The 21,127-nt window shown below is 44.1% G+C and overlaps 1 protein-coding gene across 6 annotated transcripts in view; it reads left to right on the top strand.

Moving 5' to 3' along the window:
- Positions 1–13,972, top strand: part of GABRR1 (gamma-aminobutyric acid type A receptor subunit rho1) — a 28,504-nt gene extending 14,532 nt beyond the window's left edge. For 5 of the 6 annotated variants that reach the window (XM_042939350.1, XM_042939347.1, XM_042939348.1 and 2 more), the window contains 8 exons: positions 800–906; positions 2,580–2,647; positions 3,652–3,875; positions 4,670–4,752; positions 7,427–7,567; positions 9,329–9,481; positions 11,140–11,336; positions 12,247–13,972. In XM_042939350.1, coding sequence (XP_042795284.1) covers positions 800–906; positions 2,580–2,647; positions 3,652–3,875; positions 4,670–4,752; positions 7,427–7,567; positions 9,329–9,481; positions 11,140–11,336; positions 12,247–12,540 — 1,267 coding nt within the window. In that variant the 3' untranslated portion in view covers positions 12,541–13,972. Of the gene's footprint in view, positions 1–799; positions 907–2,578; positions 2,648–3,036; positions 3,189–3,651; positions 3,876–4,669; positions 4,753–7,426; positions 7,568–9,328; positions 9,482–11,139; positions 11,337–12,246 lie in introns of those variants that run through there. The other variant, XM_042939346.1, reaches the window with a different exon arrangement.
- The last annotated feature ends 7,155 nt before the right edge of the window (positions 13,973–21,127 follow it).

Raw genomic sequence — 21,127 nt, 5'->3', positions numbered from 1 at the left:
TTTTTTAAATAAAAAAAATAAAAAGGGGAGAACTAAGGACATATATTTGTATTTACTTGTACCTACAAGAAACCTTGCAAAGAAGAAATCATTCAGAGAGATACCTGGGGATGGGAGAAATGTGGTAGAGGCAGAGATGGGAGGGAAACTTTTCACTGCATTTCCGTTTCTAAAATTGTCCAACCCCGTAAATACGTTACCTATTTAGAAAACATAAAAATAAATAAAAATGGCCCTAGGTGTAATCCAGCAGCAGAACAAGAAGCTGCCTCTGATGGAATAAGGATGGTGGACATTTCCAAGGGCACATCCATGCTCTTTCCACAGAATGGGCCAACAGAGGTAAAGGGTACCAAGCTCTACCCACACCCACTTCCTCTCCCCTCTAGCTCAAACCCTCCCGGAATGGCCATGGTGCTTTGGAGGGGGATAGACTTCCTAGTAAGGCCAGGACCAGCAGTTATCAGCATTAACTACACATTAAAATCATCTGGGAAGGTTTTAAGAATACTAATTGCCAGGCCCCATTCCCAGAGCACCCAAATCCAAAATTCTGAGGTGGGGCCTGGGCATTGGTGTTTTTAAAGCTCCTCAGTTATGATTCTAAACTACTGTCTTGGACCTTCTGGGTCAGTTCGTTTCTCTAGAAAGCTGGAGAGAGGGAAAGAAGATATCCAATAGCTTAAAAGAAGAAATCATACATCCCATTGAACCTGTCAGGATCACATCTGAATGCAAGAAATTTTTTTATCTGCTTTGATTGGAATATGTGCTCAACCCATTTCTCCCCTCTTGGCAGTCCAATTCTGAAACGAAGTCCCGATATCACCAAGTCGCCACTGACAAAATCAGAGCAGCTTCTGAGGATAGACGACCACGATTTCAGCATGAGGCCTGGCTTTGGAGGTATGAGCCACAACTCGCCGTGGTTGTCTTCTTTTTTCGGGTCTGTTCACCTATGCCTGGGTATAAACCAAAGCAAGGGACCACCCAGCTTTGCTCTCCCCTGGTCAGGTCCATCTCTGTCGTGCTTGGTGGCCAAGATGGAACCCACAGTGTCTTCTGAGCATCACCCCTGCCCAGCCCCACCGTGGGCCCTGCTAAACACATTCTCAGAAGGTGCCTGTTGGCCGATGGCGAGGGTAGGCTAGCTGAGCAGTCCTCACACCACTACTCCTGATAAGGAAGGCTTGGGATCAGTGAGGCCAGCAGCTGGCTGCGGGAAGGACAAGGGGAAGATGGGGCTGCTACATCCCAAAGCTGCCTCCTGAAAATACTCTGAAACCACAACCTTGGACTAAATTCATTCTCATCTGGGAGCTGGCAGATGGAACAAGGGGTGTGTATCTGAGGGCAGAGTGTGGTCTGCTGGATTTAATTAAATGAAAATAGCTTGAGAAAATAATGATCTAGAGCAGAGGGATGTCATGGCACTTTGAAGCTTAGCCTGAAGCTGCCAGATTTCAGCCTGCTCAGTGTCAAATAGGGTTTTCATCTACATGGGTTTCTTCCTGCAATAAAAAATTTATTTTAGAAACCGTCCTCATGTTTTTATTTCTTCTAGCCACCTCGACCCAAAGAATAAACAGATTCTAGAAGAGAGTCTTTATCTAATCTGTAACCTGCTGCTGTTAGATCTAAACCTACCTCAATCCATGGTAATCTGAGTCTGCTCCATGCCTGCCCCCCATGCCTGAAAGCAGGGAGGAAAAGGGGAAGCAATCTACTTCTCCTTCTCTTTATGGATAGTAAGATTTCATGGCTTAGAAATGCCAAAGGCCACCCTATTGCATCATGTTGCCCTTGGAAGCTACCCCATCCTGTGTCAAAGGTACAGATGTGTGGGCTTGGCCAATGACCTGAATGTGGCTTTGGTTCTGGGTTCCTATTAACCAGGTAGAGCCTTTCTCATGGCAAGACAGAGACACTGGCTTCTGTGACACAAGAGGCTGCAAAATCAGGAGGCAAATATAAAAAATAAAGTGGATAACCCCATGCTAAGGAATAACTCCTTAGATTAGACTCAGCTTTGAGCTAGGTCTTCATTGTATCTTTAGATAAGTATGTGCAACCAAAGAAGAAAGCTTTATATTAACCTCATCATCTCAGAATCACCTGAGTGATTCAGATAAAGAAAACTTTAAAAAAAAAATTTACTTATTTTTGAGAGAGAGAGAGAGAAAGCGAGCACAAGTGGGGGAGGGGGAGAGAATGAGGGAGAGGGAGAGAGAATCCCAAGCAGGCTCTGCACTGTCAGCATAGAACCCAATATGGGGTTCAAACTCATAAACCACAAGATCATGACTCTAGCTGAAGTTAGACACTTAACCAACTGAGCCACCCATATGCCCCAAAACTTCTTTTTTTTAAACCTTTGTTGGAATATTCCAGGGAGGCAGCCTATGATCCAACCCTTTGATTTCTGGCTTCATTTGAGCTTGAAATGTGGGGACACCAAACCTTCAATCTGACAGGAAACTGAGGAAACTGGGGCTCCAGGGGGGAAATGCTCCTATGCCTGTCTTTTCTATAGTGAAAATTCAAATAGAATAAATGCTTTTGCCATGCCCCATTTGCAGGTCCGGCCATTCCTGTGGGTGTGGATGTGCAGGTGGAGAGCTTGGACAGCATCTCAGAGGTCGACATGGTAAAGTGCTTCTTTTTCTAGGGCTGCAGCAGGTGGATTCACACAGGGCCTATGCTGGGCCAGGAGGTCCACACACTCGAATTCACTGGGTCTCACAACTCTCTGGCTACGGGAATGCCCACACTCATTTTATAGGTGGCTCAGGAAGGTTAACACACTTGCCAAAAACCACCCAATTGCAATGAAGCAGAGCCCGGTGACAAAGCCAATCTCCCTCCCGTGCCTTTTGCCGTCGGGATGGTTCTCTGGGCAAAGGCTCTCAAACATAAACCGTAGGGTCCGCGGTTGTAGCTGCCAGATATCCTACAACTGTAGATCCTATATCTGGCTGCGGAAATGCAGATGACTTGCTGAAAAGTGTCCCTTTTTTTCCTTTTTAATGAGTTTAGGTGGAAAAATGGAATGTTCTACAACTCCTCGACTTATAGGACTTTTTACAGCCTTCGCTTAGTTTGGGTTCTCCAAAAAGCAGACTTGAGAGAAGCATTCTAGCACAAGTTGAGAGGTGATCCCAGGAAAATCGAGAAGAGAGTAGGGGAAGATGAGATGAGGGTGGGGAGGAAGCACATAGACCTGAGCCTCAAGCCAGTTACTACTAGGAATCTCAGTCCCACTGGGGGTACTCCAGGAGTCAACAGAGAACACGCCTCACGGTTATCCCAGCTGAGGGGCCAAGGAGCTGGGTGCTTAACTGGTCCCGCCCAGCCCCCCACTCACTCCAGTATGTTGAGGGTCACAAGCGCTGACAGTAGCACCTTGTCAGTGTGGAGGCACTTGGCAGGGGATGGGGTGGGTCTCAGGGACACGGGTTCTGCTAGCGGTCTCTCGCTGTGTCCCTCCCCTGCAGTCCCCCTCCTACTGTAGCAAACCCCGGGGACTGGAAGCAAGACCTCTACTCTGCTGTTGCATTCTCAGCCGCTGACGGCTCCATGGGGTGCACAGTGTCCTGCTGACACCCAGTGGGTTCAGTGTGTGGGGTTCTCCTCTCTGCCCTTCCCCTCCAGGACTTCACGATGACCCTCTACCTGAGGCACTACTGGAAGGACGAAAGGCTGTCCTTCCCGAGCACCAACAACCTCAGCATGACGTTTGACGGCCGTCTGGTGAAGAAGATCTGGGTCCCCGACATGTTTTTCGTGCACTCCAAGCGCTCCTTCATCCACGACACCACCACGGACAATGTCATGTTGCGGGTCCAGCCCGATGGGAAAGTGCTCTACAGTCTCCGGTAAGGTCCTCCCAGCCCTCAGGCTGTGCCTCTTCCTGTAGGTCCTTTTACACCTGAAGCCTGGGCAGAAAGGCAACTCATTTGACCACTCACATCTGCAGTTTTGCTTTTTTGGCTTTGAATAGCTAGCTGCTACTTCTTTTTTTAGAAAATGTTTTTTTCTATTTATTTTGAGAGAGAGAGAGAGAGAGCACGCAAGCAGGGCAGGGGCAGAGAGAGAGAGAGAATCCCAAGCAGGCTCCGTGTTGTCAGGGCAGAGCCCGATGCGAGGCTTGAACCCATGAACTGTGAGATCATGACCTGAGCCCAAATCAAGAGTCAGATGCTTAACTGAATGAGCCACCCAGGTGCCCCTCATTAATATTATTCCTGATACATTGTATACAAATATTGAATATTGATAAAATCGACAAATGAACAGAAAAAATGGAATTTATCAACAAGAGAACAATATATGCTCCTATGATTTCTTTTAGGAAACAATATCACATGAATTTTTATTTCACAGGTTTATATTGATAGAGGTCATTGCTTTGTTAATATGCTTCAATGTGATAGAATTTACAGAGATAGACACCCTGTTTGCCTCACCCTGACGCTGGAGTTAAACATAAAAACCGGAGTACTCCAATGACTTTATTATACGCAGGCTACTTACCTAAGTCTTGACACCTTGCTTATCAATTATAAGGAGGCAGTTACATGGGAAGGAAACAGAGGCCTTTTCTGTTTGATCATTTTGCACTTGTATTTTGCAGCCTCTGAAAATTTGGATTTTGTCTTTTGGCTTGCAGGGTAACAGTGACTGCAATGTGCAACATGGACTTCAGCCGATTTCCCCTGGACACGCAAACGTGCTCACTTGAAATTGAAAGCTGTGAGTAGACTGTCCTGGACATTGCATACAAACCGCGAGTAATCGCAAACACCGAGAACTGTCAGTAGCACGAACAGCATGTGCTCCTCCTTCCTGGCTGTGCTTTTCAAGTGATTTTTCATTTATGTATCTTTTTGAAAGTTTATTTGTTTATTGTACGTGTGTGTGTGTGTGTGTGTGTGTGAGAGAGAGAGAGAGAGAGAGAGAGGAAATGTGAGTGGGGGAAGGGCAGAGAGAGAAGGAGAGAGAATCCCAAGCAGGCTCCTCACTGTCAGTGCAGAGCCCGACTCGGGGCTTAATCTCACGAATTGTGAGATCAGGACCTGAGCCAAAATCGAGAGTCGGGTGCCCAACTGACTGAGCCACCCACATGCCCCTCAAATGACTTTTTAAGATATTAAACCTAAGTCCAGAGTCGTTTTGAAAATCAGGCATAAGTTTGAAACTAAAACCTTCTGTTCCCATAATGGTTTTAAACTTGGTTCTGTGGAACCTGAGCTGGGGAGGGCGGTAGAGGGCTCAGCAAATGCGGATCTCCTTCTGTAGCTGTTTCTACACACCGTCCATCCAGAGAGCTCATTTTTGACCTGTTTAATTGTTCCTCTGAATGAGATTTCTGTGGAAGAAAAGATTTCTTGACAAAAACAAGTTTGGCAACAATTGTCAGAGGGAACTGCCCAGGCGAGCGCACGTCGTGCTTGAGACTCTCAGGCACAACTGAGGGGCATCGGGACACTTGCACACAAAGTCCTGGACAGGTTCAAAGCCAGGCCCCAGGAAGGGCAAGGCTGAGGCAGCATCAAGGACTAACCACTTGCATCTCCAGCTCTCTACACGACTGCTCTGTTTTTCAGTCTTTGCCCAAACGCTTCCTCTGGTGGGTGCAGTCTGGACTCCCCCATAACTCCAGCTGGTCTGCTCCAACCGAGCACATGCCCACTGGCCCTTCCTGGCTGGTGGCCAAGCCCTAGTGAGGAATCTCTTTGGCCCAGGACACCTTTGTAAGCCTACCTGCACTGTGGCAATGGTTCAGGGGTGCCCTGGCTCCAGTCATCTGGGGCTGAGGAGGGCAGGGATGTTGACCCCCCACATAGCAGGGGTCAGATAGACAGCTCCATAGGGCACTGAATGTGGGAAAAGGGAATAATAAATCCTAGGACCAAGGAAATCACTACCCACTGCACAGTGATTTGCCACCTGCTGTCATGTAATCCTCACCAGATCCTGTGAGAAGGTTACTATTATCTCTGTTACGGGTAGGAGGGGTGTAACTTGCCTGAGGACATAGTGCTAAGACGGACTAAACTCACTGACTCCAGAACCTTCTTTTCCCTACCACACCCAGGTGGCTCCGTCAGGAATGTAGCTTTTTCCAGGTTGCATCAGTCAGGGTACCACAGAGAAGCAGAATATCAGAGATACATAGTAAGAGATATTTAGTGTCAAGGAATTGGCTTACAGGAGCCTGGGGGTTGGCTTGGCAAGTCTGACATGTGCAGGACAAGCTGTCAGGAAGGGTGGCTGGGAACCCTCGGGTGGGACCTGATCCTGCCCGTGGAGGCAGGAAGGGCAGAATTTCTTCTTCTTGGGGAAACCTCAGGTCTGATCTTAAGGCTTTTCCGTTGATTGGATCAGGCCAACTCAGATTATCCTGGATCATCTCCTTTACTTAAAGTGAACTGGTGATAGGTGTCACATCCACAAAGCACCTTCGGAGCAACACCTAGATTCGTGTTTGATTGAATAACGGTACTGTAGCCTAGCCAAGTGGAGGGGATACATGACACCAACTATCACGCAGGTCAAGGGTAAGAAATAGAAGAAAATAGAGGAATGAAATAGGGCGTCAGGGAACTCCGGCAAGAACGGTCTAACACATGAGCAGACTGGACCGGCAACTGTGAGGTTTTACCTCAGCTCTGTCCAGGCTGCAGGTAGGTTTGTTCAACCGGAGTAAGATGTGGGCTCACCTAAAGTGGGATCACCAGAGGGAGTGATCCTTATGGAAAAATCACTTGGATTTTCCCCTGGGTAGGAAGAGCAAGAGAAGGCCTGCAGAAAAGGGACTTGTGTCCTGCTGCCATCACGTTGTGGCTCCTTTCCTGCTAGAATGCACCCCTTATCACCTGAGAGTATTGAAATAGGTTCGCCATCAATGGATGCATTCCTACACTTTGAAAGGAGAAAAGAAAGGGCTAAATTAGCCTGGGCTTGTAAGGCTGAACCATATGCGATACTGCAGCCATTTATCCATTTCTGATCTACAAGCATAGCAACTTCATTTTTTCTTTTAATGTTGGCCTGAGAGACAGAAAGAGAGAGAGAGGAGGGGAGCTGAAGTCTGATGCTTACCCGCCTGAGCCATCCAGGCACCCCACAACTTCATTTGTTTTAACCTAATAAATGGCAGGCTGAATTGTGAAGTGAGCACTTTTGCAGGCATTATGAGCATTTAGGCTTAAGAGCTTTGCTCTGATGACTTCTGGAAGACTGGGGAGAATTAATGTGGATTTTGTTTTGCTTTGTTTAGACTGTGGTTTGTTTATTCAGACTCTCTTACTACAATCCCAGTCGTCCGTGTGGGAGGTCTGGAGCTGCTTCCACAGAGCCCCACAGGCAGGCCTGTCCTCCCACGGCCGTCGGCTGTGCCTGATGCTGTCTCCCATCCTTTCAGATGCCTATACAGAGGATGACCTCATGCTGTACTGGAAAAAAGGCAACGACTCCTTGAAGACAGATGAGCGGATCTCACTCTCACAGTTCCTCATCCAAGAATTCCACACCACCACTAAGCTGGCCTTCTACAGCAGCACAGGTAGGGGTGGGGGTGGGGGGCAGGGAGTGGGGGCTTGGTTGTCAAGCGAGCAGAGCTTGTGTGCTTGAATTTGAAGCCAAAGGTGGAAATCCCTAAATCAGGATGGCAAACACTGGGGAAGGTGATTTTCAGATACCACCAAAGCATTGGAAGTGATAACCTAGGAAATATTAGTAAAGACTCAAACAGAAGCTATGGGAGGAGGTTTGTTTGAGCCAATTACTTTGCTAGTTTAGCAGCTGGCATCTCACCCCTGATAGGATCTCCAGGGCCCCTTCCTTTATAGGCAACAAACCGTTCAATTTTAGGTCTGTTGATTTCCATTCTCTCTGCTCCATTCAACCAATTCTCTCTCTCTCTCTTTTTCCGCCCCATCCCCACCCCCCAAACAGTCCTCTCTTAACCATACTGCTTGCATAGGTCCTCCTTAAGACCTTGTGAGCCTCAGTGCTCAGGTCGGGGTGGCCTCGCCCCCTCTGGTTGCCTGAGGGCTTGCTCTGTGGTCTTCCTCTGGGCAGCTGAGGGGAACAGCTTTCTCCAATCCTTGTCTCTGTTTTATTTCCAACACATGGCAATGCAGCACATCTCATCTTCTGTATACATCACTCAGGAGTCTTGATTTTTCAGGGGATTTCCACTTCACCTTAGCATTCTAACATTTCCTCTTGTCTTAGTCTGTTCGGGCTGCTATAACAAAATACCATAGACTGGGTGGCTTCTAAACAACAGAGATTTACTTCTCACAGTACTAGAGGCTGGGAAGTCCAAGATCAAGATGCTGGCGGATTCAGTGTCTGATGTCTATAAACTTCCTAGTTTATAGACAGCCACCTTCTCCCTGTGTCCTCACATGGGGGAAGGCACAAGGGAATGATCTGGGGTCTCTTTTATAAGGGCACTAATCCCACTAATGATGTAATCACCTCCAAAGGCCCCACCTCCAAATACCATCACACAGAGGATTAGGTTTCAACATACAAATCTGGCGGGGACCCATTCAGTCTATAGCACCTCTACCTCTACATTGTTTTACAATGATCACTATTGCATTATAATTGTCTAGGATACCAAGTTTTCAAGTTAATGTCGCCAAATCTCCATTTTATTTTCAGTCCTCATCGTCTCCCATTTATCCTGCCTTCTCCTTTTCCTTCCTCTTTCTCCTGTTCGTTAGAACTCCTGCATTCATATTTTTTCCTTGTAGAGAACACGAGGGGAGAGCTAAAGCTCAGCTGAGCCTGTGACCTTTCACTGTTCTGAAATGTAATGTTATGGTTAGCTGGGTATTTTAACTTTGAAACATTTTCCTCTATAAAGAAATCCAAAGGGGCTTGTTTAAATAAATGTTTCCCAAGCTTTATTGTGCGTATAAATCATGTGGGGAGTATTGTTGAAAAGAGATTCGGATTCAATAGATCTGGTGTGGGGCTGAGAGTCTGCATTTCCAAGTAATCAAATGACAGTGACTTTGCTGGGCTCTGTCCCAAAGGATGAGTAATAAGCCTTAAATGGCCATCTCAAGGGGCTCCATTTATGTAGAAGACAGGGGCCAAGGATTTCTTGAGAGGGACTCACCCATGCTGTTCAGGTTATCATATAATCACTCTATTCCATGTTTTTTTTTCTCCCTCCCAATTTATAAAGGCATGGCAAGGTTCCAGGGAAGTGTCTAAGGCATTTATGATTCCCCAGATAAAATGTGTTGTGTGAAGTTGCTGAGTGGCTATGGTGTGTGCTATCTTTTCCTCCTGTGTCCCCCAGGCTGGTACAACCGTCTGTACATTAACTTCACTTTGCGCCGCCACATCTTCTTCTTCTTGCTCCAAACTTACTTTCCTGCCACCCTCATGGTCATGCTGTCCTGGGTGTCCTTCTGGATCGACCGCAGAGCTGTGCCCGCCAGAGTCCCTTTAGGTAAGGAACATCTCAGGTGCACGTTCCAGGCATCTGAAAATACAAGCCATTTCTTCCAGATAAAAACAATTCATTTCAAATTGATTGTAAACCCATTAGCATTGTAACTTGGAAAAACCGGGTTATTGATTCACAAGTAAAATGCCATTCTTAAGAACCTATGTGGCAAAAGAACTGTTTCCAGGTCCCCACATGTACTAATGTAAATAACCCACCTTCAGTCTTCTTAGAACCATGTTCTGGGGTCAGTGGTCCCGGTGTGTGGGTGCTTTCTCTGCTCACCTGCATAAGAAATCATGTTCTTTAACAGGGCTTCTCAAAAGGTGGCCCAAGGGATCTTTGCAACGGAATCCCTGGGGGGATCTGTTAACAGTGAAGAATCCTGGGGCACCTGGGTGACTCAGTCTGTTAAATGTCCGACTTCGGCTCAGGTCATGACCTCACAGTCGGTGGGTTTGAGTCCCCGCGTTATCGTAGGGCCCTGTGCTGACAGCTCAGAGCCTGGAGCCTGCTTCGGTTTCTGTGTCTCCCTTTCTCTCTGCCCCTCCTCCACTTGCACTCGCTCTCTCTCTCAAAAATAAATAAACATTTAAAAAAATTTTTAAAAACAAAACAAACAATGAAGAATCCTGGGTCCCTTCCACGTGTATAACATCAGAATCTCTGAGAAAGGACTAGGAACCTACATTTTGAACAGTCTCCTGGTAATTCTTATACATACTCAGGTCTGAAAATCCCTATTGTATAAGCATTTCATGGATAGGTACTTGCTATCAACTCTCTTCCCCACTTTTAAATATTTCACCCACTCAGTCACACACACCCCCATTGTTCAGATGATTCAGAGGCTTCAAGGGAGAGGGTGCCCCCCCCCCTCTCAGATTTTAGTGACACTGAATTGGAGTTGGCCCTTAAGGTGACCCCAGTCCCCTGTGATTTGGTGTTTGCCAAGCAAACATTCTGAGCTTAATTTGAAATCCCAGGCAAATACCATTGACAAATGCCCTGTCCTTTAACAGTTGTTCTATCGCTTGAATAGCTACTGTGCTAAATAAACAAACATTCTAGTTTTCAAAGTCTAATCCCCATTAAATGAGGTTAACATCATTCTTGGCAAAATTGACCTCTGAGTCTTCAGGTCAACATTGCTGAACAGGCAGCCAGGTCCAGCACGGGGTTGGGTGCCATAATTGCCCTGATGGCTGATTATATGGGCCCAGGACTGCAAGACCAGCAACAAGGACACAAATACTAAAATATACCTTGTGCTCTTGTTTCCCTTTTGGAGAAAGAGTTACAAGAAACACATATATACCTGCTCATATATATAAACTCTGTTTTAAACAATTGAATGGAAATTCACATCTTACTGCCCAAATATCTGGGGCGGGCACTCTACAGAAGGACAAAGTGATACGTTTGCTCTAATGAATATGTTTGTATATGGAGTGAGGAAAGGGTGAGCAGGGGGCGGTGGAGGAGTAAGAGAAGCTTCATAAACACTACATCTTGAAAGATGAGTAGGGGCCAGGGACAGAGAGGCAGGGATGGAGATATTCTAGGCCCAAGGAGCAGAAAGGACAAAGAACAGAGGCATGAAGCCACCCAGTGTGTTTGGTGAAAGACAAACACGGACTTTTTTCTCGCTCTGTGTGCAGGTATCACCACCGTGCTGACCATGTCCACCATCATCACGGGCGTGAACGCCTCCATGCCCCGCGTGTCCTACATCAAGGCGGTGGACATCTACCTCTGGGTCAGCTTTGTGTTCGTGTTCCTCTCGGTGCTGGAGTACGCAGCCGTCAACTACCTGACCACGGTGCAGGAGCGGAAGGAGCGGAAGCTCCGGGAGAAGGTGACCTTACCATGAGTAAAGAAAGTGCTCAGGGATAGAGTCTAGTCCGGCTACAGACTGTGAGAAGGTCAGACCTTCTCTGTAGAAGTGGGTAGTGACATCCCATCCTCAACCTTCTCCACCGGTTGGTGTGGAGATCAAACAAAATAATATGTTAACACAGTGCTAATTTTACCCTGGGCTACATATTTCAGTCATTCAAAAATTTATTTAGCACCTACCATACACCAGGAGCTAAGCCAAGTTAACTAAGACATAGGCCCTTTAATCTTGGTGGTGTTCAGTGTTTAGTGCTAAAAATCGATGACAATTCAACACTGTGAAACAATTATTTGTGAACACAGAGGTGTGATAAAAAACCCTCCAGGGAGGTACATCCTCCATTCTGGGAACTTTCATATGTGATCTTGTGCATCTCCCGTCATTTTCCCGATCATCTTCCCTCTCGCCTGGCTTTCCTTTCTTCCCCCTGTCCGTGGTCCCATGGTTATCTCCTCCAGAAAACCAGAACTAAATAAGAGTGAAGTTTCTCCACAATGCTACACCTTTCAATCCCCACCTCATCACATCACACACACATAACGTTACCAGAAAACATTTTTATCAGGGCTTACATCCATTTATGATCTCATGGAGAACAGGGCAATTATCTGATCATGAACATTCTCATCGGTCTCTGATGCAACGTGATGTTTCCTAAGAGTTGCTTTGTAGACTTCAAACAAAAACGGATACCTGCTCTTTTAGAACGACTACAGTGTCACCACCATTATTTTCCCACGCCCTGCCCCTAACTGGGAATAAAAGAAACTAGAAACGGCAACCCCGTCCACTATTGCAGTTTCTTGTGAAGGGCTTCCGAGAGATGAAGCTGAGCTGGCATCCCAGTGTGTGTTTGCTGTGTTCGCAGCTTCCCTGCACCTGTGGAATACCCCAGCCACGCGGGGTCATGCTGGATGGCAGCTACAGCGACGGGGAGGTTAACGACCTGGGCAACTACACGCCGGAGAATGGAGAGAAGCCGGACAAGATGATGGTGCAGCTGACCTTGGCCTCAGAGAGGAGCTCCCCCCAGAGGAAAAGTCCGAGAAGCAGCTATGTGAGCATGAGGATCGACACACATGCCATTGATAAATACTCCAGGATAATTTTTCCAGCAGCATATATTTTATTCAATTTAATATACTGGTCTATTTTCTCATAAACGCCTGTAACTCTATACATTTCACATTCTTCTGTATGTACCACAGAAATACCTGTATGATGAGAGTAATTTAAGGTTATGATGAAATTAAAGTTCCCACTATCCACTCTTCTCCAGCTTTCCAAAATGACATTGACAACACACTTACTGGTTTAATCTGCACTTAATAACCATCTATTGTGTCCACAGAATTATACACAGTGCTGCAGGAATTGGACACCTGTAGCAACTGGGGATAGTTGTTACCGGGATTCCCTGGAAAAGCACACTGCCAGCATTGTGGGCACCCTGTAGTTCAACCTCTTTTAGACCCTAGGTGCTTATTCACATGAATGATGCCCTTTATGTGCACGTCACTATATTCTCTGGGACTAGGTGGAATTGGGAAGCACCTAAAGATCACTTGCATGGAATATACATGCACCTAAATCCCTGCTTTGGCCAAAATTGATGCTTCACTTTATAGCCTATTACCTATTTTTCAATATTTATTGAAATGCATGTTTATTTTAATGCAAGGCAATAATAGTATTTCTATTTTTGTTTGTGTCTCATGGTTCATGAGGTTTCACCTCTCTGAAGCAAAGCTCTTTAGATTGATACAATGGCTTCTGATTTGGCGGGGAATTTCTCTGGTAGGGAAATTTTAAAGAAGAGGGTCTATGCATGCATTTTGTCAGTTCTGTCATAGAAATAACTAGCCTAGAAAATTTCTGTTAAGTGTTCCTGTTTCATAATCACTGCTTCGTGTATCTCCACCTTGGAGCATGTCCCAGTTCAAAGTGAAGTCCTTTCTCAGTAGTGTGATATCTTCACTGAGGAACTCGGGAATAGACAGATTTTTTTCTACATAAACATTTCAAGAAAATGCATAATTTGAGACAACCTGTAACTCATTAGGATGAGAAATGCCCACATAGATTCTGAAGAAAAAAAGAACACCAGAAAGAAAAAGAAATGGGAAGACATCACTGGATATCTCCATTTGACCTCAATGAATACCAGCATTTTCTATGAACCAGTAAACAATGGCCACCTCTTGCCAGAGCATGGGATAAAGGAGAGGGTTCTAATTTGATGTATTATTTAAACAAGTAAGTTACTCAGACTAGGTATCTACAGGATCAACACCCACCAAACTTATCTGAACAGCATTTGTTTAAAATTCACTTTAATAAAGTAAATTCTATACACAATAATGTCATTTTATTTCCAAAATTAATTGGACTGAGCATCCATACTACATATTTCTTCATATTAGAGCTATACTTCATTCTAATCTGAAAATGAAACCATATTTGCACAAATTCTACTTACAAGGTAATCTTCCATTTCCCCCAATGAAAACTCACGAAAACAAAGGTTTCTTTTGGCAAACTCAAGATACTTAAAGGGATATAAACGAAATAGCTAAACATTAGCTTTTAGTATTTAAAAATTTTTTGGGGTGGGCGCCTGGATGGCTCAGTCAGTTAAGTGTCTTGACTCTTGATTTCAGCTCAGGTCATGATCTCATGGTGATGAGATTCAGCCCTGCATCTGGTTCTGTGCTGAGCGTGGAACCTTCTTGGGATTCTCTTCCTCTCTTTCTCCCTGCTCCCCCTCTCATGCTCGGTCTCTCTCAAAATAAATAAACATTAAAAAAAAATTTAAACATTGTTTTTTTCATGCTTATTTTCTGAAACAATTTCAATCAAACTCTTCACAAATATCTTTGTCACTCACTTCTTCCTCATGACCAGGGCCACTCTGAGTCATCTGGCAAGGTTTCCAGGCCACATGATCTGATTTTCCACTTACTTTGCTTGGGAAACTCATATATGATGCTGTATTAGCTGCTCAGGCCACCACAACAGGTGGCTTAAACAACAAAAATTTATTCTCTTAGTTCTAGAGGCTGGAAGTCCAAAATCAAGGTGTTGGAGGGTTGGAGGGTTGAAGTCTCCCTCTTTGGCTTGCAGATGGCGACTTCTTGCTGTGTCCTAGCATGGCCTTTTTCTATGAGCTCATGCACACTGGTGCCCTGATGTCCCTTCTTTCCTTTTCTTTTTTTTCTTTTCTCTTTTCTTTTTGTTTCTTTTTCTTTTCCTTCCTTCCTTCCTCTTTCTCTTTCTTTTCTTTTCTTTCTTTTTCTTTTTCTTTCTTTCTTTCTTTCTTTCTTTCTTTCTTTCTTTCTTCTTTTAATTTTAGAGAGAGCATGAGATGGGGAGAGGGAAAGAAAGAGAGAGAATCCCAAGCAGACTCCACACTCAGTGAAGAGTCCAACGCAGGGCTCAATCCCATGACCCTAGGATCATGGGCTGAGCCAAAATCAAGAGTCAGATGCTCAACTGACTGAACCACCCAGACACCCCCCTGACATCTCTAAGAGTAGCATTAACACTGGGGAAAAACCACTGGAGCAAGAAAACAGGTTCGGGCAACAAATATAAATATAATCTTAATTTTTTTGTTGCTGCAACATAGAATTTAGATGAATGTAATTCTAAAACATTGTCCCTAAAAATGATGGATTCCAAAGAAGTGGAAATTTTTGTAGGCTGAGTGGTCAATGGAGTTATTTGATAAGGATTAAATAAAGAGACATGGAAATTGCTTTAGGAAATTTACTGGCCACAATAGCAGGATTTCTTTTACACAAAGGCCAAGTTTTAAATCTCATTCAGCCATGTTTTAACAAGATTCCACTTGTAATTTTCCAGTAGGTTTCTTTCTCTTAGACCTTCTATTGGAAAGCAATCAACTTTAGTATTGCCCAATTTAATGATATGCCTAGAAAAATAGTTCAAGCATGAGCAGAGAAGAAAAAAATGATCTCTGAAAATTTCTCAATCTTCACCCAAAATTGGCACCGTTTTCTCATGTTGTACATCTGCACACAACTATCCTTATTTGAAAATCAATTTTAGAGCTCTGGCTTCTCCCCAAAATACCATGACTACAACTTAATATGAACCTGGCTGCATAGTTACTGGCTTTGCCATTTCAGATAGTTAACAATTTTTGCAAAATTGCCTTTAGCTATGAAATACAGCATAATTATACTCAAAATATGTCCGGTGATTTACCTAAAACCTGAAGATTTAAGGTGAGAAGAAAAGCTAGTAAAAACAAGCTAAAAGGGGCCATCCAGATGCCTGCGGATGGATATTCCCCTCACATATTTTCAATTTCTGTAATCTTGTTTGCCTCCTGTGTCCACCAACTGCCCAGATGGCACCAATGATAAGGGCCCCCTCCCCTTTTTCTCTTGTCTCTCAACCCCCTACCATCCCAGCCATAAAAGGAGGCCGATTGCAAGGTTCGGGGCTCAGCCTTTGGAGGTGACTCTGCTGGGCCAGCACCAGTGCACAACAGTCTTTTCTAATTCCCCGAGTGTGTGTGGCTTGTCTCTTCCTGGGCGCCGAGTACTTGCTGTAACAACGGTACAGCTTTACAACTATTTTTCCACTTGGTAATACTGTCCCATAATACAATTTAATTACCATGGCATTCAGGTGAAATGTTGGGGTTCAGGAGCGAATGGTCAAGAAAAAATTCTTGGGACATCTTTGATGCAAAAAAAACGTGGTTTTATTACAGCATGGGACAGGACACTTGGGCAGAAAGAGTTGCACTGGGGTTGTGGAGTGACTGATTATATACTTCAAAGTTGGGAGGGGGTTAGGGATAGGGTAAGTCTCTAAGGAATTTGGAAACAAGGTTTCCAGGACCTTGAGGGGTCATTTACTGTCTAGTAAAACCTTAGTCATGAGACCCTTCAGATGTATATCAGTGGACCATATGTTTAGAGGATGATTGCTAACAAATTATATTGGGGGGAGGGGGTAGAGGTAAAGTAAGTTTCCAAAGGGATTTTTGCATGTTAAGACTTACAGGATGGAGGTCTGGCTAATGTCAAGCTAAGGTTGCCTTTTGCTCTAGCAAAGTATTAACATCAAGGGAGTTGAGCTTCTAGAGGAAGATCACTCTGGCTGTCTCAAGTACTTGTCAATGGGCTGTAAGTTGTAAGTTTTTGTTTTTGTTTTTTCTTTTTTGCCTTTGTCCTCCACATCAGCATTCCTCAAGTTGGACTTCTACTCTGGGGTATTCACTGCATCTATTTTTTTTTTTTTATGCTTATTTTTTAAAGAGTGAGTGAGCTAGGGGAGGGGCAGAGAGGGAGACACAGAATCCGAAGCAGGCTCCAGGCTCTGTGCTGTCAGCACAGAGCCCAACGTGGGGCTCTAGCTCACCAACTGCGAGATCATCACCTGAGCCGAAGTCGGAGCCAACTAGCCACCCACGTGTCCCGCTGCATCTATTTTTACTTAGGATAAAAATACAATTTGATTCTTGCAACTCAAATATCTCCAGAGCAGTAGTGGCATCACCTAGGAACATGTTCGGAAAGAAAGGATCTCAGTACCTGCCTTACACCTACTCAATTAGAACCTATATTCTAACATCCCTAAGGTGATTTCGGTTGGGCAACCCAGCAGCACAGACGGTGATAGAAGTGAAAGAATTCGCCCAGGGAGAACAAAAGAGAAGTTTACTGAATACACTGCAAGGGAGCAGCAGGCAGGACAGCAAAGGAGAGACTGTCTGCCAGGAGGCAGTGGTGAGAGGCACAGTTACATAGAGTAAGGGGACATATGGGATTTTCTTTTTTGGCAATCTTGGAAACTGTGCCTGGCTGTAAGTAGCCCATTAGGGCCAACAGCTATTTTGAGGTCACTTAATGAGCCTGTTTGTATTCAGCTCTGTGTTCACTGTGGGCCCTTTTACCTTGCTCAGGTTCCCATTGCTCAAGCCTTTGCCTAAAAGTGGCCTCCACAATTCATATGTACATTCAAGTTATCAATGCATTGAACTAGGATCACATAACCACACATCTTTTATTATCATTCACAGGAAGTGACAGAAGAGCTGCATTCAGACATTCAACAACTCAATATTGAGTGCTCACTATGCGTGCTAAGCACTGTGTTAGGAGTTCTGGCTGATTTGTTGACCCTAAACGAGTTGGTCAAGTACCCCTGCCCCTAAAGTCTACAGCCCTCCAACACCAAACCCAGCTTAAAGAACACAAATGCCTTTACAAAATGGGAAGAAATGTTTGTCCTGGAATCTTTTAAAAAAATATTTCTCCACCACAAACTTCAGCTGACTTAAAAAATTTTTTTTTTAATTCTAAGGGAGTATGAATCTCAAGTTACTTGGGATCTAAATGCAGATTTGGGAGGTGAATGTCCTCCCTTTTCCTTGGGGGGAGGGGCAGAGGGAGAGGGGAATATTGTAAAGTTCAAGTTATAAAAAGCAGAAAAACCTCATAATCCTATACATCTCTATATAGTTGCCATCAATTTTACATATAAATCGATTTGGGTTCTTTTCCAGGACATAGCATCACCATTTTCCTACTAAAAACTCTTTATATTTTGCAGCCATTAAAATCATTGTATATTTTAAATATACAAGGCAATCTTTCCCCTAATATTGGATAAAATACTGTGATGAATACTTTTAGACATCTATTCTGGTCCTACTCTGGACTATTTCCTTACATTAACAATAAATGTCTGGAATGGATGTTGATTTGAGATCAATATTCTTCATTATGTTATAGTAGTGTGATTCTAGGCTCCTAGCTTTCTATGGCTTTAAAAATCACAAATGGGATTAAACTATACCTTAGTGGTATTTCATAATATGGGTAATATGGAATGCACTCATACTAGCTTAAGAAAGAAATAGAAGAATACAGAAGAATCTCACAGATAAAAAGTAAACAGAAGTACAGCTGAACCTGCTGAAAACAGGAAAGATGTCAGACAGCTTTTCTTTTTAGGCAGTACAGTAGCTTTCTCACTTTTCTGGGTGATTGCTGTCTTTGCTATTAAGATTGTCCTCAGCATATACATGACATTCAGCTCCAGAGTTATTGTCTTTAAAATTATAGTGCTCATCATCATCTAAATGATGCACCTACCCCATTCTGAATTCCCAGGATACCTAATTCAAGTATCTCCCCACCCATATCAGAATTCCATTTCAGGGGCACCTGGGTGGCTCTGGCTGTCGAGCATCAACTCTTGATTTCGGCTCAGGTCATGATCTCGCGGTGGTGAGACTGAGCCCCACATTGGGCTCTGCATTGTCAGCTTCCGGCCTGCTTGGGATTCTCTCTCCTTCTCTCTGCTCCTCCCTACCTTGCATGTGTGCTCTCTCAAAATAAATATTTAAAAAAACAATTTTTTTTTAAGGTTTACTCATTTTTCAGAGACAGAGTGTGAGGTGGGGAGGGGCAGAGAGAGAGGGAGACATGGAATCTGAAGCAAACTCCAGGCTCTGAGATGTTAGCACAGAGTCTGACGCAGGGCTTGAACCCACAGACCCGTGAGATCATGACCTGAGCTGAAGTCGGACGCTTAACCAACTGAGCCACCAAGGTGCCCCCAAAATATTTTTTAAAAAGATAATAAATATGGTTGTGACAAATCAAGGTGAGGACAGAAAAGTTTTGTTACTGAAATTATGTTGTCATCTTAGAATAAGAAATCTGTGCTTTGTGAATTAATTCAGATCTAAACTTTTGTTAATTCTTTTCCCCTTTGATTTCCTAAATTCATTTTTGGCCAGTCTTGGATCAATAGAGAAAAGAAATCATATTTAGGCCAGGAGAACTCAGTAAGTGACAGAGGGTAGAAGAGCGTAGACAGCAAGATGGAGTTACTCATGTCAAGCAGGGGTCTGTGTCAAGCAATAACACAAACAGTAAAGGGTATTGCAGCTACAAGATATTGCCAGGACAAGCAACAACTGACACCCCAAAACTGTTAACAAGGAGAAGCAGAGGAGGTCTGCAGGGCCCAAGACCCATTAAATTCCTTTAAAAGGGGGGAGGGGTTTGCAACAAACTGTCCTGCTCTTCAGACATGACCCCTCTGGTCTGACCACTTAAAGAAGGCAGTCGCCGAAGGCCCTGGCCAATTGATACCTGAACAAAAATGAGCCCCTTCACTGCTTGAACATAAGTAGGTGCCAAGAGCTGACCTGAAATGGACCAAGGCCTTATCTCAACTGTATGCCCACTGTATGTATGTGTTGGGATCGTTTCCTCCTCTTGTTTGTTGTGTGCCTTTGTCATGCTCTGCTCTGTGTGCTGTGAAAGAAACCAAGTTAATCACATGGTGAAATGTCATTGAGTTTTGAATTCTGAATCTGCTTTATAACTATGATTAGCTTTGCTTTATGATTGAATCAAGCTGACACTGTGGAAAGACGTAACTCACGTGTGCGCCTTCATAGCATGCTCATGACAAAATGGCAACATCGGAGGCTGGGGAACATGGAGTAAAACCTGATTGGAGATGGTTGCAATCTCTGCCAGGGATTTTCTATCATAAGCTCTTTAAATGTAGATAGATGATACATAGATAGATAGATAGATAGATAGATATTTTTTCTTTTCTCAACACACAACCGACGTAAGTGGGTTTTGTGACTTGGGAGGTATGGTTCTCCTACCACAATACATGATCCGCTTGTGAGGAATGTGTGTCAGGTCAGATGACACAGTATGCAGGAAGTGGTCATTAATCCTGAGTCCATATCATTTACAGGCAGTAATGCTTAGATTTAGGTTTGGTATTCCTTGAATAAATTAAGCTCAAAGGGGGAAAACATGAAGTTTTTGAACTGCTTTTCATTCTCTTGAGCTAAACAAAATACTTCATCAGACATTAATGACACCACAAATAGATAAAATTCAAGCTCTCTAAAGTAATCTATTGTTCTCAGGGGGCAATGTCTACTTAGTCTTTGACCTAAACAAGATTCTTGTCTATTTAAGACCCTCACCTGGGGCGCCTGGGTGGCTCAGTCGGTTGAGCGGCCGACTTCGGCTCAGGTCACGATCTCGCGGTCCGTGAGTTCGAGCCCCGCATCGGGCTCTGGGCTGATGGCTCAGAGCCTGGAGCCTGCTTCCGATTCTGTGTCTCCCTCTCTCTGACCCTCCCCCGTTCATGCTCTGTCTCTCTCTGTCTCAAAAATAAATAAATGTTAAAAAAAAAAAAAATTAAAAAAAAAAAAAAAAAAAAAAAAGACCCTGACCTTACATTTCTTTCTATTTTATATCTCTGAGGTTTATTTTTTAAGGTGATTTAATACTTTGATCCACTGAACTAACCAAAGCTAATCTTACCTTTCAATCATTGGAAAAAAGGATTGGACTCTATTTTGAAAGACAGCCTAAATTTTTCTCATATGAAGACACTTGTAATTTTTTTCTCTGAGGCACTCATTCTTCAGCCATCAGTAAGAATCTAAAAGCCTGTTCCATTGCATTTTAGTTATTACATGAATTACTTTGTATTAAAGTTGAAAAAAAATTTTTTAGTACCTTTTTTTTTTTCTAAGTTTATTTTTGAGAGACAGAGGGAGCACACAAGCAGGGGGAGGGGCAGAGAGAGAGGGAAACTGAGAATCCCAAGCAGGCTCCATGCTGTCGGCACAGAGCCGAACTCGGGGCTTGACCCCGTGAACCGGAAGATCATGACCTGAGATGAAATCAAGGGGCAGATGCTTAACCAAATGAGCCACC

Source organism: Panthera leo, chromosome B2, assembly GCF_018350215.1.
Source record: "Panthera leo isolate Ple1 chromosome B2, P.leo_Ple1_pat1.1, whole genome shotgun sequence".
Classification (NCBI taxonomy): domain Eukaryota; kingdom Metazoa; phylum Chordata; class Mammalia; order Carnivora; family Felidae; genus Panthera; species Panthera leo.
This window is presented reverse-complemented; position numbering and strand designations above follow the sequence as displayed.